This window comes from Balearica regulorum, chromosome 2 (genome assembly GCF_011004875.1).
Source record: "Balearica regulorum gibbericeps isolate bBalReg1 chromosome 2, bBalReg1.pri, whole genome shotgun sequence".
Taxonomy (NCBI): Eukaryota; Metazoa; Chordata; class Aves; order Gruiformes; family Gruidae; genus Balearica; species Balearica regulorum.
In genome coordinates, this window is record NC_046185.1 from 151,939,403 (window position 1) to 151,957,203 (window position 17,801).

At 37.8% G+C, this 17,801-nt stretch overlaps 1 protein-coding gene across 1 annotated transcript in view; it reads right to left on the minus strand.

Annotated features, from left to right (window-relative positions):
* Window positions 1–205: 205 nt before the first annotated feature.
* The window catches only part of ARHGAP12 (Rho GTPase activating protein 12), a 79,076-nt gene continuing 61,480 nt past the window's right edge, over window positions 206–17,801 (minus strand). The window contains 9 exon segments of the mRNA XM_075746529.1: window positions 206–580; window positions 1,002–1,104; window positions 1,408–1,542; window positions 2,396–2,473; window positions 4,548–4,646; window positions 7,543–7,662; window positions 8,669–8,777; window positions 11,153–11,251; window positions 11,598–11,699. Of these exon segments, the coding sequence (XP_075602644.1) occupies window positions 406–580; window positions 1,002–1,104; window positions 1,408–1,542; window positions 2,396–2,473; window positions 4,548–4,646; window positions 7,543–7,662; window positions 8,669–8,777; window positions 11,153–11,251; window positions 11,598–11,699 (1,020 nt within the window). The 3' untranslated portion in view covers window positions 206–405.

The window sequence follows — 17,801 nt, forward strand, 5'->3', positions numbered from 1 at the left end:
AACTCCACTGAATTTTTCCATACCAGTTGGCAGGATTTTTCCCTATCAAGTGGAAGAATTTTAAGATTAAATTCCAGATTATCCAGTTTAAGATTAATAGCTTTACTCTCCACGAAATCCAGTGTATGAACCTATATTACATTTTTCCAATGCTACTTTAAAAAAGGCAAACTATAAACTTTTCAATTCACTTTTTACATTGAACTTTTCAAAGAAATCCAAAGTGTTGTCTTTAATTTGCATTAAAGTGGTCAAACATTTCTCCTGTTTCTCCCTTCCCCAAAAGTGCAAAAAACAAGTTGCTGCTTGGTCCACAAACATAATACATCATGTACACCGAGATTTTCCTTCTGATGGAGTACTGCTGCCAACCCATCACTTCCAGTTTCTACTCCAAGAAAAATGTCAGCGTCCAAAGATGGAATTCAATTCCAGTAGAATTAATTCTACAATCTGATTCTGGTATACTGTGTGGACTGCTATGTTACCAGTCTCTTTTTCTGGTTTTAATAAGGTTGGACCAAAAACTATTGCTACACTTTGATAGGTCATTCGGTTCTTTTCTCCGTTTTCTACAACTCTGAAAAAGAAATACACAAAACCAGACAGTGTTAGAGTAATAGGATGACGGGAAATAGACACAGTCCAAAGCAAATGACTAGTCTCAGTATTTATTTCACAAGTAGTTGCTTTAGGACATACAACTGCTGTGATTCTCCTCCCTACGGAAAAGTTTTGTTTTGAAATGCTATTCCTGATCCTCTCACAATCCCTCGAACATAAGGACTTGGCAGTAAACATCACAACTATGACACATACTGTCTAAAGTCTGTTTGGTGCTCTGCAAACTTGTATAAATACAGACTGATAGATCGCTTTCATCAAGTCCAATTTATGCCAGAAAAATGCAGTGGAAAAAGTCACCTAGTACTTTTAACAGGATTATTTAGCTTTAAGGGAGGATCAGCAATACAAAGCCTTTCCTTCTGCCTGCTACTTACCTCTTCAGGTGCCTAAAGAGTACCTGCATAGTGTCCTGATTTGGTTTTGGCAACTGTTTGATTAAATCTTTAACAGCATGGACACGCTGCCTTGGTTCTTGTTCTGCAAAAGGATGAGGTGTAGAAACAAACAAACAAACAAAAAAAAAATCAGTATTTTTGTTTAAAACTTTAGCATAAAATTTAACAGACTGAGAAAAAAAGCAAATGTTTTGCAGTGTTAATATAAGAGAAAACGCTGCCACCTCCTGGCCGGGCGTACAGTACTGCCAGGCAGTTCCAGGTAAGCCTTGCCTTGCTGACCTTCATTGCCAAAACTTTCTTTTCACTGTCCAAAATAATTAAAAGACCTGTACATATTGAGGATAACTTATACAAAAAGCACATGCGTGTTTTCCAAACTTACTAATTGCATTGACGAAGTCGTTGAAGTGATTATAAGTGAACAGTGGCTCTGGCAATTCTCTGAAAAACATCTTTAGAGCTCCTGTGATGACATGTATATCTTCCCATTTACTGTCATTCAAGTCTAGTTTCTCATCTGGGAGGGAGGAAGAAAAAATTAATGTTAATAATTTAACTATAAAAGCTTGCTTTTTTTTTAAAATAAACTAACTACTCTTCTGTACTTATTGGTTTTAAAGCAGTGAAGACTTACTCCACTTCAGCCCCTTCCAGGCTGGGATACAGCGCTGCAGCAGTGTAAAAGGGAACACAAAAACTCAATCATTACAGAGACGGCCAAATTGCCTGCTGGACTACACGCAGCTCCCCTACACCAAAGGCATTTTCCAGAGGGGAACAGGAGCTGCTGACATACCACAACATTTACTGTTAGACCCTGTCAATCAAGAAACGAGAGGTCAGACTGTAGATGGGCTGCTGTCGTCTTCCCAGTTGCAAGCTGCCTACTGATTCCAACTGAACAAAACACTAGGATGTAGCCACGTCAAAGGGTTTTATACACAAAGTAAGGCAAGGAGGAGCTGAGCACCCCCATACTAAAAGGCAGTAGCAAATCTTGCTAAAAAGCATTAACTCAGCACTTTTAAGCATATTAAGCTTCCACTAGCATTATTGTTTTTCCATAAGGTATGAAGTTATTCTATTTGAAATAATTTCCCTCCCTCCAAATTCTATTACCACCTTTCTTTAGAATTATGTTCTAGCAATGCCTCTATGCTTCACATTAGACCAAACCTCCAGGATGTTAGGTTTTTCAAATGATTACACACTAAATTCTGTAATTTTGAAGTAATTTTACTTTGAAGATGACAAACAATTCTCATGAAATACTGCGGTTATACATTAAGAATATTTTTTTTCCTGAGCCTTCTACAAACTTCAGCAATCTGAAAACACACGCAGTTGCAATATAGTTGAAGGAAGCTTACCGTGATTGACTGCAAATCTTAACTTCTGTATCACTGCAAGATTGCCACTAACTCGGTATAAGCCATCAACATCTAATCCTAAAACAAAGGGATAAACCCATTTTAATACCTTACATATGTATGAATTCTGAAATCATCAGGCTGCTTCTTTGTAGGTCTACTCAGCAAAATTAAAAACAAGGGAAACCCACCTTGTAACAAACACCACTTGGTTTAACATAACAAGAAGTTCAGCTAGCTTTTTTGATGGGCAGGGCATATCAGACAAGGTTTAGTTTGCTGACCCACATTTGGTAGCATCAACTCAAACTTCCTATGCAGTAGAACAGTAGTAATGAGGCAACAGCTCCAAGTTTCCCCAATAAGAACAAGTGTCTTGTTTCAGATGCTCTTGGTGGGTGGGCAGGGAATAGATGGGAGTCCAACATGCAAGAACTAAGTACTTTGTGGATGTTCAATTTTTTAATGTATGGTTAAGAAAAATCAAATCAAGTCATGCATAGAGAGCATCTCAAAGTTGTCAAGTGACCAGGTTTGGATGGAGAAGGAATGATGTGCATGCACACTCATCACTACCCATCAGCCTACAAAACTAAAATGGGTAGCCCTTGATTTTACAGTATTGCACACTCAACCAGAAAAGAAGAAAACTGTGTCTGTGCAGTTACTCAGAAGTGATTAGGAGGTAAAGAATTTAACTGAAACGCCACTTGAATGCAGCATGTGAGTCAGCGCCACTGAGAGGGTGAGTGTTGCCAGAGTACCTGCAAGTCCCTGTAGCTCCTCAAGGAGTTGTCTGATGCAAGACAGCACAGTAACCAGCACCATCTGACATATCCCTTTTCCCCATAATCCACTAGTCATTCCTTTATAGAAAGAACTGATTTGAAGTGTATTGGCAGTAGGAAGAAGAGTTGGAGAAGTGGGGGGAAAAAAGCTGTTCATTTCTGTCAGTTTCCCCTCAGGTACTTAAAAAAGGAAAACTTCACCACTATCTTCACTGCAGTCCTGTCTTTAAAATAAAAAAGAAATAAAAAAAAAAAAGAACAAAGCAAAATAACCCCTTTCTCACAAACTGCAGAACACAAACAGAATAAAGCCTGCTGTTAGAAGCAAGGTGGCAGTTTGTCAAACTGGAGTAAGGCAATGAAGCAGTTATTTTTCCCCTCCCAGGCCATCAGATAGCAGCATTGAGAAAGAGGACTATAGGCTGCAACAAAATCCTGAATGAAGATCCCATGGAAGATGCCTTAAAATTCACATGTAGTATTCCCCTGTAACACTTACCCTGATTCTCAAGAGAATGGTCTCAGATTAACAGACTGGTATATATTTGAATGATGATTATGGAGATTCCATAATCCCCTCTCAGTCATCTTTTCCAAGAGATAGGGCAATGACAGCAGCAAGAAACAAGCAAGAAAACCAGCACAGACTAGAGCCAAGTCAGAGTCACAACCAATGTATTTTAACAAAAGCGTGAAGATGTTCTTTACATCAGACAACCCAGAATGTCGCATGTAGCTTTCAAACATATTAATTTTCTCAGTTATTAGATAGGAGAGACCTATTTTCAATGAAAGCAAACAAAAATTGAGTCAATATGTGGACACTGATAATCTCCAGAACTGCGTGAAACTTCACATAGCAATCGGTGTAACTGGCTGAAGTGCATCAGACCAACAGACTTGTCTTCTGGCAGTCAACACATATACAGAGCGGGAACGCAACTTTTTCCTACAAGTTTGTTTCACGGAAGTTTTAATATAAATGATTGTTAGCACATTTAAACCTTCCAAAAATGAATGGTTGCATTTTGACAGTCTCTCTCTTTTAATCTGAAAAAACCCCAACTCGATGGGCTGAGCTCTTCTACTACTTCTTGTAATCCCTTGCTGCCAGGAGGCTGTCCTGCCCTCTCCTCAGCTTGAAATACACTGAAGCAGAACAATTTCTTAGAAAAGCTCTTCTCCCCCCTCCCCATTTTGGATCCCACCTACCTTCCCACTCTTGAAAACCCACGGCTAACTACAGATGCAAGTTTCAGATTATTTCTCCCAAATAAGTCTACAGCATTTTAAGGATTAAAACGTTCAAAATTAGATAGTGTGGTGAGCAGGAGAGATTCAGAAACAAAAAACTTCAACCATACCATGTTCCTCAACATGCTCAATGCACAGCTTGACGAACTTTGGCACCGTGCTGTTTTCTCTTTGACACAAGCTGGTGAGATTGGAACCAAACACTTGATCTGGAACCAAGTAAAGAGACTGATTTACGGTGGAACAAGACTCAAGTGACAGAACTAGTTCAGGTTAAAACAAACCTCTACAAAGGGCAAAGACTACTGGATACAATTGCTGCACTATTAAGAGTGAAAATAAGGAAGTTTTGCAAAGAACTCGCAGCAGCTCCCAGCAAGAAAAAGCTCCCAGTAAGAGTGAGTGTCAGCAGTTACACAAATGTGAGTCTCTGAATAAGGAACTTTTGCTACTGAAATAATTTTAATCCATCAGGAGATACTTGTAAGAGTCGTATAGTCATTACTGTAATAAGAAATTTAATGGATTCAAATGTCCTGTTACACTCCACTCCTGTTCTGAATTCAAAATACTTTTTCTCTCATCTTTGTTAAAAATCTGAACAGAGATAACAAACTTTAACAAAAGTGAAAGCTTTTAGCATTGCCTGGGGAAAAACCCTGTAAAATTTCATCTTTCATTGCACCTACTGTTTAACCCAGCATTACATATTAATTTATTTTAATGTAAAGTCTTTAACTTTTAACATTTTTAAGTTCTGACATGGATTTGTAAATGACAGACCTTTACCTCACAGAGCTCTGAATAGATGCAAGTGTGACTCTGCATAGGCAAACTGGCTGCAAGGTTGGAATCTAAATACAGATATTTATGGGCAAAAGGTAATATTGAGTCTTGTTTTCAAAACCACACAATCCAGGAGGAGTGTTTTCTATCAAACTGGAGCAAAAATGAAAATCAGCTTGGCCAGAGAACAGATTCTTGCAACGTCTCAGTGTATTTCAGCAACACGTTAACTCCTCTTGTTCAGGTTATCACAAAAATCTCTCAGATCCTTTTCTGTGGTTTTCATCAAAGATGCCCAAATAACAGATGGCTTCCCCTGTTCAGATGCATGAAACTGAAGTAGGGTATTGAGAGAGAAAGGCAATGTTCACACTTTTAAAGGGAAGGAAGTGTGTGTTTGTTTCTTTAAATCTGTTAAATAAGGTAAGTGGCCATCTTTGCAGTATCTAGTAGACCTTACTTCAGAGCTTACGCAAGAGAGAAACTGCTCTTGCATTTGCATCGTGCATAGCATCTAGCCCATTTTTCATGTTCAGTAATTTGAGTAGATTCATTAACAACACTTGCATCTGACTACTGCTTTGGGAAATCCAAACAGCACACCAAACCAATTATACAGTATGAAAACTGGCATATAATGGTATTATTAGCTGTATGCATAGGCGACCAGTGACCCAAAACACCTCAGTCCTGCTGCTGCTACTCACACAGACAGCTGGATAAGCAGAATCAGTAGCAAGGGATTGAAAAAGCCCACACAGTAGAAAGCCAGGCTAGCATGCAGCTGTAGCAGGTAAAGCAATGCAGATTAGGTAGCACAAAAAAATCCTTGCATGGAACAAGCTGATTTGTTACAATTACCTTTGACATTAACAATTTCCACGTATACAGGAATCATATTTTTTCCTCTCATCTTAAAGTAACTTTTGTAATTTTGTTTTTTCATGTAACAAAACTAGCACAGTTACTTCTCTGCTTAGTGCATGCTGTTTTAAGTGTTTGCCTTTTTTTTTTTCCTAGAACTTTTCATATTTTTTTTCTGCTCATACTGAGTTTGCCAAGTTTTGCATTTACTAAGCTTATTCTGTAGCAGCCACAAAAGTACACTGGGCTTTTAAATAAAGACTTCTGTATTTTTTATTCATACAGTACATGTAAAACTGTACAGCACAGATCCAACTTTTAAAATTTACACCATGCTTTCAAATAAAAACAAACTCTTCATTCCTTAATGTCTTTATTAAAAATCCAATCATCAGCACGCATGTGTACAAATTAAGCTTGGCTTAGCATTCACTGTCAGAAGTTATGTCACTGAGCCACGACATGAATACTAAGCTGTAAAGCAGAGCAAAACGTCAAAGTCTGGGAATAAAGCCTCCCTATCCCAAACAAAAATTCCATAATTTACAGTTCAATTATACTTGCAGATACACAAATCTATCAAATGCCACATGCAACAGAAGCACACCTGTTAAAGTATGTAGTTAGGCAAATCACAGTAGGGTTTGGTCTGATTTTGCCTACCCATATGCTATTTAGACCCTAGTAGAGCACCACCTACAAGTCCTGCTAAAGCATACAAATAAATAAATAAATGAAGTTTTACAATGAGTACCAAATCAATAATTTACACAAACACATTAACTTAAACCTGTGCAGATACTGTTCTCTCAAAGTTTCTACAAGTCTGACAAATGGAAATCAATTCTTTCATAAGTTTGATTCAAGAATATCGGTAAGACTCATTGTTTTTGAAACAATTAAAACCGTATACATTCAAAAGAGGTTAGGGGAAAAAAGATGTTGAAGTTAAGATTCCATCAGCCTTATCCCAGATTGCCTAAATATTTCATTTCTTATGAGATGGCACATGATTGTCTGGTTCCACTCGGACTAAACCACCCTTGTGAAACAGATGAGCACAGGCGTTCAACTTTACACCCAAAGGACTTTTCTTTCCCTTGTATGCACAAATGATTATCAGCTATCTGACATTTCCAGCTCAGAAGAGCAGATCAAATGGACTCTCAGCTAAGAAGCACTCCAAGTCCAAAAAGGCCTCTGGGCCCTCGATATTCACCATGGTTTTGCCAGTAACGAGCTGAAGGAGAGGACATCCCCCATGAAGTTTAGTGGCTAGTAGCAGTGCTCAGAATGACAATCAATCACCAGTTCCACTACACATCCAAGACTTTTGTCAAACCAGCTATATACATGTGTTTTACTTTAAAACTAGACCTTTCCAACCCCATTTTACGCATGAACTACTAAATTTAGCTTTTCAAATTATTTCCTTTGTTAGAAAGGTTCATTTACCCTTAATGTAGCCTTTTTCACGGACAGCTTGTAACGTGGGGCGCCGTGTAAGAAACTTCTTGAGCTTCGTTTTGGTCTTTTTCTGATCTGTGGAATCTATATTGCTAGGTGCTTTCACTGCTGAAAAAGAGAAATGCATTTCACATGAATATCCAAAGAACCAACACTGCGTTTATCTGCCAAGGAAGAAACATTAAAAAAAAAAAATTAAGCTCAAAACCACATAAAAAGCCTATTCAAATTTGTAATGCATCCACATCTTTTTCCTTAACTTTTTGGAACTCCTTGTAAATACCATCCATTTTTTCAAACCACCAAGAGACAACCCTGTCACAAAAAAACTTGTAAAACCAAGCATTGCCTGTGAAGCTAACTAAATGGTAGCTTACATATGGAATTGATGTGGAATTCTTAAAAATACAGCTATGTTTCAAAACCCATCCTGCCTTTCATTAACTATTTTGAAAGAAATAAACACTTACATGTAATTTGCAAGAAAGTAAGTAAAAGATAGAAAATAGTCTGCCTGATTAATATATTTCTGTGCATAGGAAGAAATTTCTGCAGCTAAAAGAAATTTAGCTCTAAAATTCTGAAGGTGTAATTAAATATGTTTAGTTTCTCTAAATGAGCCAATATAGCATCATTAGTACCTTAGCAAAATCAGAGTTTAAGTTAATAGTGCAAATATTTACAGATGCTGTACCACAGACAAAACCCAAGTAAAACAATTCTAATCAATTTTGAACATGTAAAAGGACAAAAGAATTCTTAGTCAAAACCATTTATAGAAGTCGGAGAAAAGCTTCTCTGCGTTTGACAACACCTTGAAAATAATCCATTTCACCACTGCCTATTTCTCCTATTATTCATGTGTCACACAGCAGGAGCTAAAGGTATTTGGTACTTTTTTTTTTTTTTAAGTATGATTAGTAAAACATGGAAGAAAATCTACTAGCTGGCACCAAGACGTAGAATGAACTATATAAAAGCCTGCTTCCAAACTTGAACAGTTTCATTTCTAGCTGTCCTTTTGAATTCTTCTCTATTTACACATAATACTGAAGATGCAAAAAATAAAAATTGGCATTGCTAAAAATCCATTAATGGAAAACTTTTAACTCACAACGAAGTTTCTTAGAGTCTTTATTCTCTTTCTCTTTTTCTTTGTCTTGTTTTTCCACCCCAGGGGAATCTGGTACTTCATCTTCTAATGCTTCATCAGACTCTACTACCTATTAGATTTAAGATATACAGTGATCAGTTTGCCAATTCATAGAATATAGCATTAACAAACACATTTCCAATAGACAGTTTTAGAATATACATTTTTTTCCCCCTATAATGATATTCAGTTGGTTCTTTCCTGAACTCTAGATGCTAAAAATATCTTCAGAGATGATACCATTCAAGAGCAGAGTGAATAACTTTGAGAAACACTATTTGATCATAAGACCCAATAAAAAAAGTTTGGCTGGACACTGGACAAAGTACAACCAGCCTTTCATGGTAACACTTCATTACACCAACCAATAAACAATAGAAATGTGGTGGGTTTTTTCAAATGCAGCAGACAAACATCAGGTATTTCATGGTCTGCTACAGAAGCATCTGATTGATAGAGTCTAAAAAATATTTCCAGAGCATTTACCCTATTTCTGATCTCTGTAATTAAAATTTTCTTAATAGAAAACAGAACTACCATTGGAAAATTTCACCACTGTCAAAACATACACTGAATTCACTCTGAAAAAGTAAATATACCAGCACCTAAAATTCTTGCCCTGTGTTATTGCTCTCTCGGCATATCCTCATTAAACACAGGTAAGTGAAAACATAGATGATGATGTAGTGTGGAGGCAGATACCAGAGACTGTTAAACTGCCCACCTGCAGCCTCACGCCTATGCTACACGCATGACTGCAGACATACCAGAAAATAGGAAAAGAAACTTCCTCTGGTCTTAGTGCAACATACTCCCTTCCAAAACAACCTATCACTTACTTCTATTAAAGAGAACTTGACTTCTACACAGTTACAAAAATCTGACTAGAGTGTCATTTGTTACAAGGAAGGGTATTTTAAAAATATGGCAAGATTGTGTACTCCAGACCACTGAATGAGCAGACACATGACTTCATTGACTAAGTTGCGCTTCAACTTGAAGAGTAGATGTTAATCTTTAAACACCCTCATTCCTTGCTGCTTTTCGAAAGCTTTGGATAGCCTTTTTACACATCAAAGATTAATTTGGCAGTTGAATATATTGATGTCCCTGCTAAGGATCCCTCCAGATAGCTGTTGCTCTTGTACAGCATATTGCCACAGCAGCAGCCTGAAAAGAGCAGAGACCAGAATCCTTCTTTCGAGGAAGATCTCGTCACACTAGAACTTGTCCTGGGAAAGAGATTCACAGCTACTATTACCGTAAAGTTCCCAAAATGAAAAGCCTGCTTCAGATCTGATGGAGGTTTGTACCTAAAGCTTCAGTGCTCCAAATTATCAGGTAGTCTAATAATGTACTTTTTGAACTTTTCCCTTGTAATCTTAGGTCTCTTGGCTACCGGCTCCCCGTAGTAAAACACCACCATTTCCTCCAGAGTGCTGATAAACTCTCCCTATTCCACCATTCACTTCTTCAACTTAACATGTGATACCTCCCTCTCACCTCAGCATCTCTCAGCCTTTCCACCTTCGTTTATATTTAAGCAGGGAAGAAGTGGCCCCAGCTGCATTACACGGGGCAGACAGGAGAAGGGTATTGCTGAGTTACTGCCTTGTCTGGTTCAAGACATTTTCATACCAGGAGAGAGCAGAAGATTAAGAACCTAAACCATGAGCACTCAGAAAGAAAGTAAACCATTCATATTTGCTGTTTGGGTGGAAAAACACCCATATGTGGACAACACTATCAGAGCTAAAAGAAATGAAGACCATTGTCTGACATCAAAAGCAAAATAAATATAGCTTATGGGCAGCAGCCAGGCCTGTAACTATAGAAATTAAGAATATACATGAAGTCAATTCATTATGAGAGGAATATTTTCTCCAAGATCTCCTCCAACTTCTTCTGAATTCAAAGATGGTAAGTCTTATTTGGTAATATCAAGACCAAACGTTTGATCACTTTTCTGCTGATTAAATAGTTGGCATTATGCTGTCTGATAAGAAGAGATAATACAGTATTTTGCCAGGGCTTTAACTTTGCACGTTTGTGCAGCTTTGTTAAGTGAATAGCAGTATCAAATGCTGATTAATGTATGTCACGAAGCACTGCCTTGGCTGTCCTCCCCTCTTTACTCCCTCTCTATCAGAACCTTTCAGGTCACCGAGACAGAACAAGTATTTGGCCACAGAAGGAAGCTCATTTCTGACCTGGAGGTCAGCCCACATCTCCTGATTCTTAATCCAGTGACCACCCTTCTGCCTTTGCCACTATTAATTACATTTCACGTGTCACCATCAGGAACTGCCATACCCTCAACCTCCTGCCCACACTCAAGAAAATCAGGAAATGAAGATGTACACAAAGCACTAGGAGTCGTTACATAAATTATTTTACTAAACAACATTACCTTGAAAATAGAGTCTCCGTGATTCAAAGACATACCTGATTGTTGATGGTATAGTTAAGAACTTTATACCATTCATTAATAAAGCTGTCATTATCAGATTGAATTAAGAGCTCAGTTCCTTGGCGGGTTTTAAGCTTTAAAGAAATAAAACCAGGTATCATCAGAATTGACAAACACACTAGAATTCAAAAGTGAAAATATCTAAATCAAATTAAACTTCTCCCTGGCATAATTTTTAGATACAACATAGCCACTCAAGAACACTTACCAATGAAAACAGTAAATAACAGTCTGCTTAACGTTTAAAAGCATATCCCATACAGACATATTAAAAATGGACATTTCTTGCAGGTATTAAGATACATCTACATTTGACCAGGAAGAAATGTAGAAAACTCAATTAAAGTTTTTGATGTTAAGTTTAAACAAAGTTTAAGTCATTAATTAAAATACATATAATTCTGGTTTTAAATACTTCACCTCAATAACATTCTTTTTGCTGGATTTATCCTTTGAGGCCCAGTCAATCAATGCCCCTTTGAGATCCACTGTAAATTCTGGCTTAGACTGATTGACACCAAACTTCTGGAAGAAAAGGAACAACGATGATGAACTTGAAAACAAAGAAACTCCTAACAGGTACACAGTCTTATATAACATACGTTATTTACGGTCTATACAACTTAACTTGAATACAGTACTTTGCCATAAATCAACAGGCATGATACCAGGAAAACAAAAACCAAACAAAATCCCCACACAAAATACTCTTTAAGCATGCCTACTAAAAGCTGCTCAGATTAAAGCCCTTAGAACCAGATTCCAACAGAGCTTTTTTTCCTATCACAAATGGTAGAAGTCCATGCAGTATTTGTACCTTGATTTTAGTCAGATAGTCCCAAACTTTAAACAGAACTGGCTAGTAAGTAACTGGGAAGGAAAAAAAAACCCCAACAACCAACCACCAAAAAACCCCTCAAAACATTCTGTGAGTTTATCAATGGATGTTTATAAAACAAAAAAAGTTAAAGCATAAATAGTAGCTTTGCTAGATAGGATTCACATCCCTCCTGCACTGGAAAAGCACTTTCAGTTTTTACATTTTTGTAATATATGTATTTCCAATAATGCTTGTCACGTTGTTTTATATTTTTCTGTAGTGCTTCTATTGCAATACTGGAGCTTATCCTGGCAAGTAAACAGAACTCTATCTCACTGTCTGGCTACTAAACAAACAGTAAATAACCAAAGTGATAAAAAAAGCATTTAACCCACAAGTAACCCTTCAAACAATTTGGAGGAAAACATCAGGGAGCTATTTTTACCTACTACTATTACATTTATACTAGGTATCACAGTTTTTTTAAAATAAAGTACTTTTACTAAGGTTTCAACCCATACCACATAGCTTTGAAATATTCCTCAAGGAAACCAACTCACTGACCCATACAAACAAAAAGCTCTAATTGTGAGTAAAATAATTAAAACACAGAGGAGGGAAAGCTCTAAGTCACTTGGTTGTAGCACAGAAATTTAATGCTGTAGTTCTAGGGGAAGCTTGTAGCATCTGATCCATCAGAAAGGTTCTTTTTTATTTCTTTAAAAAGTCTTTGATGTGTGAATTCTGTTCGTGTGACAGCTCTGGGGAATGCAAGCCCCAGGACAAGCTCCTTGCTGCGAAGACAAGTTTCCAGCCTGTGTAAGACCAACCATATCCAAGGGGAGAAAAAACAGTGCAGAAAACAGTACTAATCTGCTGCTTCTGATTAAATTCCCAGCATGGATGTTAATTAATGCTAATTGTGTTTTAGAAAGGCTGTTTACCACTGGAAAAATCTCCTCGCCTTGAGTCCTAAGGGCAATTAAGTGTTGAATGGAAAGCAGCATCTTAACTTCTTTATTTTACCTGTGAAACAGCAGAATAGGGAATATTTCTAATTTACCCAATGCCAATGGGAGGGGGGAAGAAAAGAAAGTGTTTTTGCTTTCTGACTTAATTCTCAGATACCTCATCCTAGAACATTTATCAATTACAGCAGAGCTGTTGAGAGAGACCCAGCTCAGCCACGGAGTCCACAGCAACACTTTCTGGGCCATTATGGCTCCTGCAGTTTCGGGCAGCTACGCAGCAGCTGCCTGTTTAAGGGAGACTGACATAAGTGCTTCACATACGACCAAAGTGCTCCAGCCACACACTTCCTGACAGCCTAGATCAATCTTGCTGCGTGCTGGAAAAAACCAAACCAATTAACAGAGTTTGGCACTGGAGAGAGCAGACTAGTGTCAAAGTCCTCTGCAGGATCAGGGGAATTTGCTAAAAGCACTGCCCAGATGATGCTGAGAAACCCAGAAGTCAACAACATCAAAAAAAAAAAAAAAAAAAAAAAGTCATGTTAACAGTCACTGCTGTTTTGACCAAAAGGAAAGCCCTCCAATACATCAGCTTGCTGAACTCCCCACCTGACAGATCGCAGTACTACCCATCTTTTTGGCCTGACTCCCTTCAGCATTTCAGAGAGGCACAGAACAAACCAAAGATTAGAAACTAAATTTCTCAGAGGGGAAAAAAAGAAGTCTTCCCCTGCTCCTTCGCACCAGTGGTGCCCAAACTGTTGTCTGAGATCCAAGGACGGGGAAACTCATATAAATAATCCAGCCTCTCTGCAAAGCTCCTCTGCTATACCAACATATTATATACTCATCACAAACTTAATTTCTTTATTCAAGGAAATTTGAAGTTTAGCATGCAGGGTCCCCTTTAAGCTTTCCTGACAAGGTTCGTTTCTGCTCCTGGGTGTATGAAAATGAGATGCCAGCTGCCCCTTCCCTCCTTGAAAGCCTCCAGAAGCAAGTTCTGTACAGGGCTGCTCAGATGCTCTTCATAGCAAGATTAGCTAAAGGCAATCGAACCCTCCTGAAGCAAGCAGGTTTTGTTGAGAGCAGTAAAAAGAAAACCTTTCCCTTTAGCATCTGCTGCCACCTAGACATAAAGTCTGCTTTCTCACAACAGAGTGCGCTACCAAGTCAGAACTAGTCAGGATAAATTCAGCTCCTACTGAGCTGACTCTTACTCTTACTGGATTTCTCTTTTGAGGTGCCTGGGAAGTTTGGAAAGGGCAGCCGTGTGAGACAGAAAGAGGGAGAGATCTATACGTGGTGCTGCCAGCTGTCCTAGATACAAAGCTGTCCTGACAGCTTTTTCTAGACAAAAAGTGTAGTCATGGCATGTACTTTTCCTAGTTATATGGCAGAGATAAATTCTACTTTTTGGAAAGAACAGGGGTTTGGGTTTTCTGCTTTAGACATAGTAGATTCCGTGTAGCTTAAGGATTGCCTTGAAGATGTGTGCTGGCATCAACACATAGGCGGCCATTTCAATCTTTTCAAGAGTTTTCTTGTCCTGGAAGTCTCCATGGGTCAAGTCACGCAGTCTGTATTGTGATATATTCCAGCATTCTTTGGAAACAGAACTGGATGTCATTTATGGGAAGACTTTGGATACACAAATGACACCTGCCATTCCTGTAATTCTGTTTCTAATTCCAGTTGGGTGGAACGTTTTAATTCCAAATCCTCCTCACCCATAGATGGACTGCAGAAATAGAACTGAGGAAGCAGATGCTCCTTTGTGGCTGGCAAGGGAGCTTCAGAACTTCAGAACTGAGCTCCATCTAATCAGCTGTGCAATACTGGTGAACTGTAGTAATGTAAATATAACATCCTTGGCTAAAAACACAGTGGCATAACACAGTAAACGAGAGTTTGCCCAAATGAACCTTAAAGAACATTTGTTTCCTTGATGTTTGAGAAGTTTACCCACTTTTGGTTTACCACCACTGTACTTGACAATGAGGACATGCACCTACTACAGAAGGCTGACAGACACATCCTTCTAAGCAGTTACCATTTGCTGTGTTTTATGAAGCCCCATCACTAAAATTTGGCAACAGCTATTTTAACTTATTCACACCAAAAGTTGAGACACCTTCTTTCAACAGTTAAAAATTTAAATTTCTGTGATAAGACATAATAAGTAAAAAAAAATAATCCAGATTTCCTTACAGAAAGTGGCATTTTAAAGGATACCAAACTGCGTACAAATTATTTGTTCCAGGCTTCCACACAGATAGCAATGAATTTGACAAAGAAAAGGCAGTTGCATCATTTTTAGCACAAGATTAATTGAATAAGCCTACAAGTTACTCCCCCCTACAGAAAAGTAAAAAATTAAGGTACTGGTCATCAAAATGGTCATTCTAGAAGTCTCAGGAATCTCAACTCAAAACATACAGTTCTCCACTCTTCTGGAAATACAGCCAAGATACCAAAATAGTTTTAAACATCACTGACACTTCAAAATCTTCAAGAAGTTACTGAAACATTGGTTTTAATGTCTTCAGCATATGATTTTTTTTTCCATGAAAGCTTTAGTTTGATTCTGGTAAGAGTGCTGAGAAAGTGATATTAAAAACCAATTATACAGCCAGTCAAGCCTGTTTGTTTCTAACACTAGCATCATTATCTAAATTCCTTCTCATCCACCTTGAGCAACAAGCTACCACATTAACTACCAACAATTTATCAGTTTCTGATAAGCAGCTTCTGTTTGGCATCTACACTTCAAAACAGGACTAACTACAGATGCTTAATTATATATAAAGAGTCCTACAAATTTACATCAGCTTTCTGTACGTGGCATATAGCCAGAACATCCTTGAGCTCTTTTCTTTTCAGCTTTTTATGCATAACATTTACATTTTCTGGTATTCCAAGTATTGCTAGAATTAAGCAACATGTACATCATTGTATCAAAGGCATCATAGGCACTTTACAAACATTCTAAATTAGTTGTGTTAGAAAGAATTAGACACAAAATATCTGTTAAATAACTGACCATGTCATGCTGTTTATTAGTCAAGATACTAGTAGGAGAATTTGGGATTATAATTCTGGCACTGATGAACCAGATACTTTTTCTACTTTGCTCCATTAGAACAATTACAGGATTATTGCAATACACTTGTGTTAATTTGCACCTTGGATGGCTTTCAGAAAACAGCAAACAGGATACACAAGGTGATATATGAAGTGACAAAACTTAAAAAAAACTTAAAACTTCGGAAAAATCCACATTTACTTTCAAGATTAGTGGCCTTACAGTGACAAGAGGCATGCAACAAGAGCACATACAGTGATAGCTGAAACTTGGTCAGAGTTTACATAGGTGACAGCAGGTCGACGACTGAGAGCATTTTTCCAAGAAGAAAGCAGCGAGAGCAAGAGCTCAGGAATTGAGCCCCCTTGGCAAAATGACTTGATGAGAAAAAGGAAGAAAAGCGATGAAGTCACAAAACAATGCACAAAAAAAAAGGATATGGTTATATCAATCACTAGACGAATGCTAAACAAATATTCTCATAAAAATGAAGCAGTGTAATTCTTATCACATATCAAACTGTTAGACTTGACTTCACCTTATTAAAACACTGACACAGATCAAAATTTGAGAGGTGAGGTGGAATTTTTAAACACCTTCAAAAAATTTCCTACACAGCAAGCAAAAAGAGTGTGTGCTGAATATTTACTTGCAGTTGGCTTTGTAAATATGTAATTATGCAGGCATACAACAAAGTCCTTGAACACGATTCTCCCTTAATACTTCCAGCTTCACTTTATTCTGTTTATACTGTTGATACTTATTTTGCTGACCCTACTCAAATACTTGACAGTACACATACCTGACAGTGTTGCACAGAAATATTGTGACTGTGATACTTTTGCTCCACTTTAATTATCAAAAGAATTTATTATTTCCCCCCTCACGGCCCCCAATGCCCAAATGGTTACACCTATTTGGAAGGTGTAACAAAACTGACAGTAGTATCCCTAAGCAATAAGCAGAGTTTCCTGATTATCTTTTATGGATAATTCATTTGGGCGCACATTGATTCCTAACAGTATCACACATTCATAAATAGCATCTTAGTTTAGCCCTGTGTGTTTTAGTGATATCAACGTGAAGTTAAAAGAATAGGTTTTTTTTATCTACAGCTACATTTGGATTAAGAGTATTAGTAGCTGTAATCAAGTTTTTGGAACTTGATTAGTTACTCAGGCAAAATGTTTTACTTTCAAAACATGCATATTTATACCTATAACACTAAAGTACTTTTTGGATCCTTAGCTATAAAAGCAAATTGCAGAAGTCACCAAGTCCAATTCCTGCCAGACAACATAATTTACCTTATCTCATGCCTTTAATTTTTTTTACTCTTTTTCTTTCCCTTCTTTTTCCCTTCTGCTTGACTATCTTGCCCAACTTTACTCTTTCCATTCTCTTCTACCCCAAATGTTGGTTTTTATCCATCCTCACCCAATTTTTTTCCAACCACCCCTCCTACAACAACAGAAGGGCGGGGGGGGGGGTGGCAGAGGGGAGGAGACATTTACAGCTCTGGAATTAAGTCACTGCTTTAGGAAAGAATTGCGACTACCAATTCACTACCCAAAAAGAAGCAGAACAGGAGAAAGTGAGCCAAGTAGAAAGACCAGCAAAGCACAGCAACATAGCATATATAGCTTAAGAAGCAATTTTGCTGGAATTCACATAATACACTGGAATAAGGAATAACTAAAGAGAGGTCAGATTCGGTATTATAGGAGATCCACACAGTTTAAAGTCAG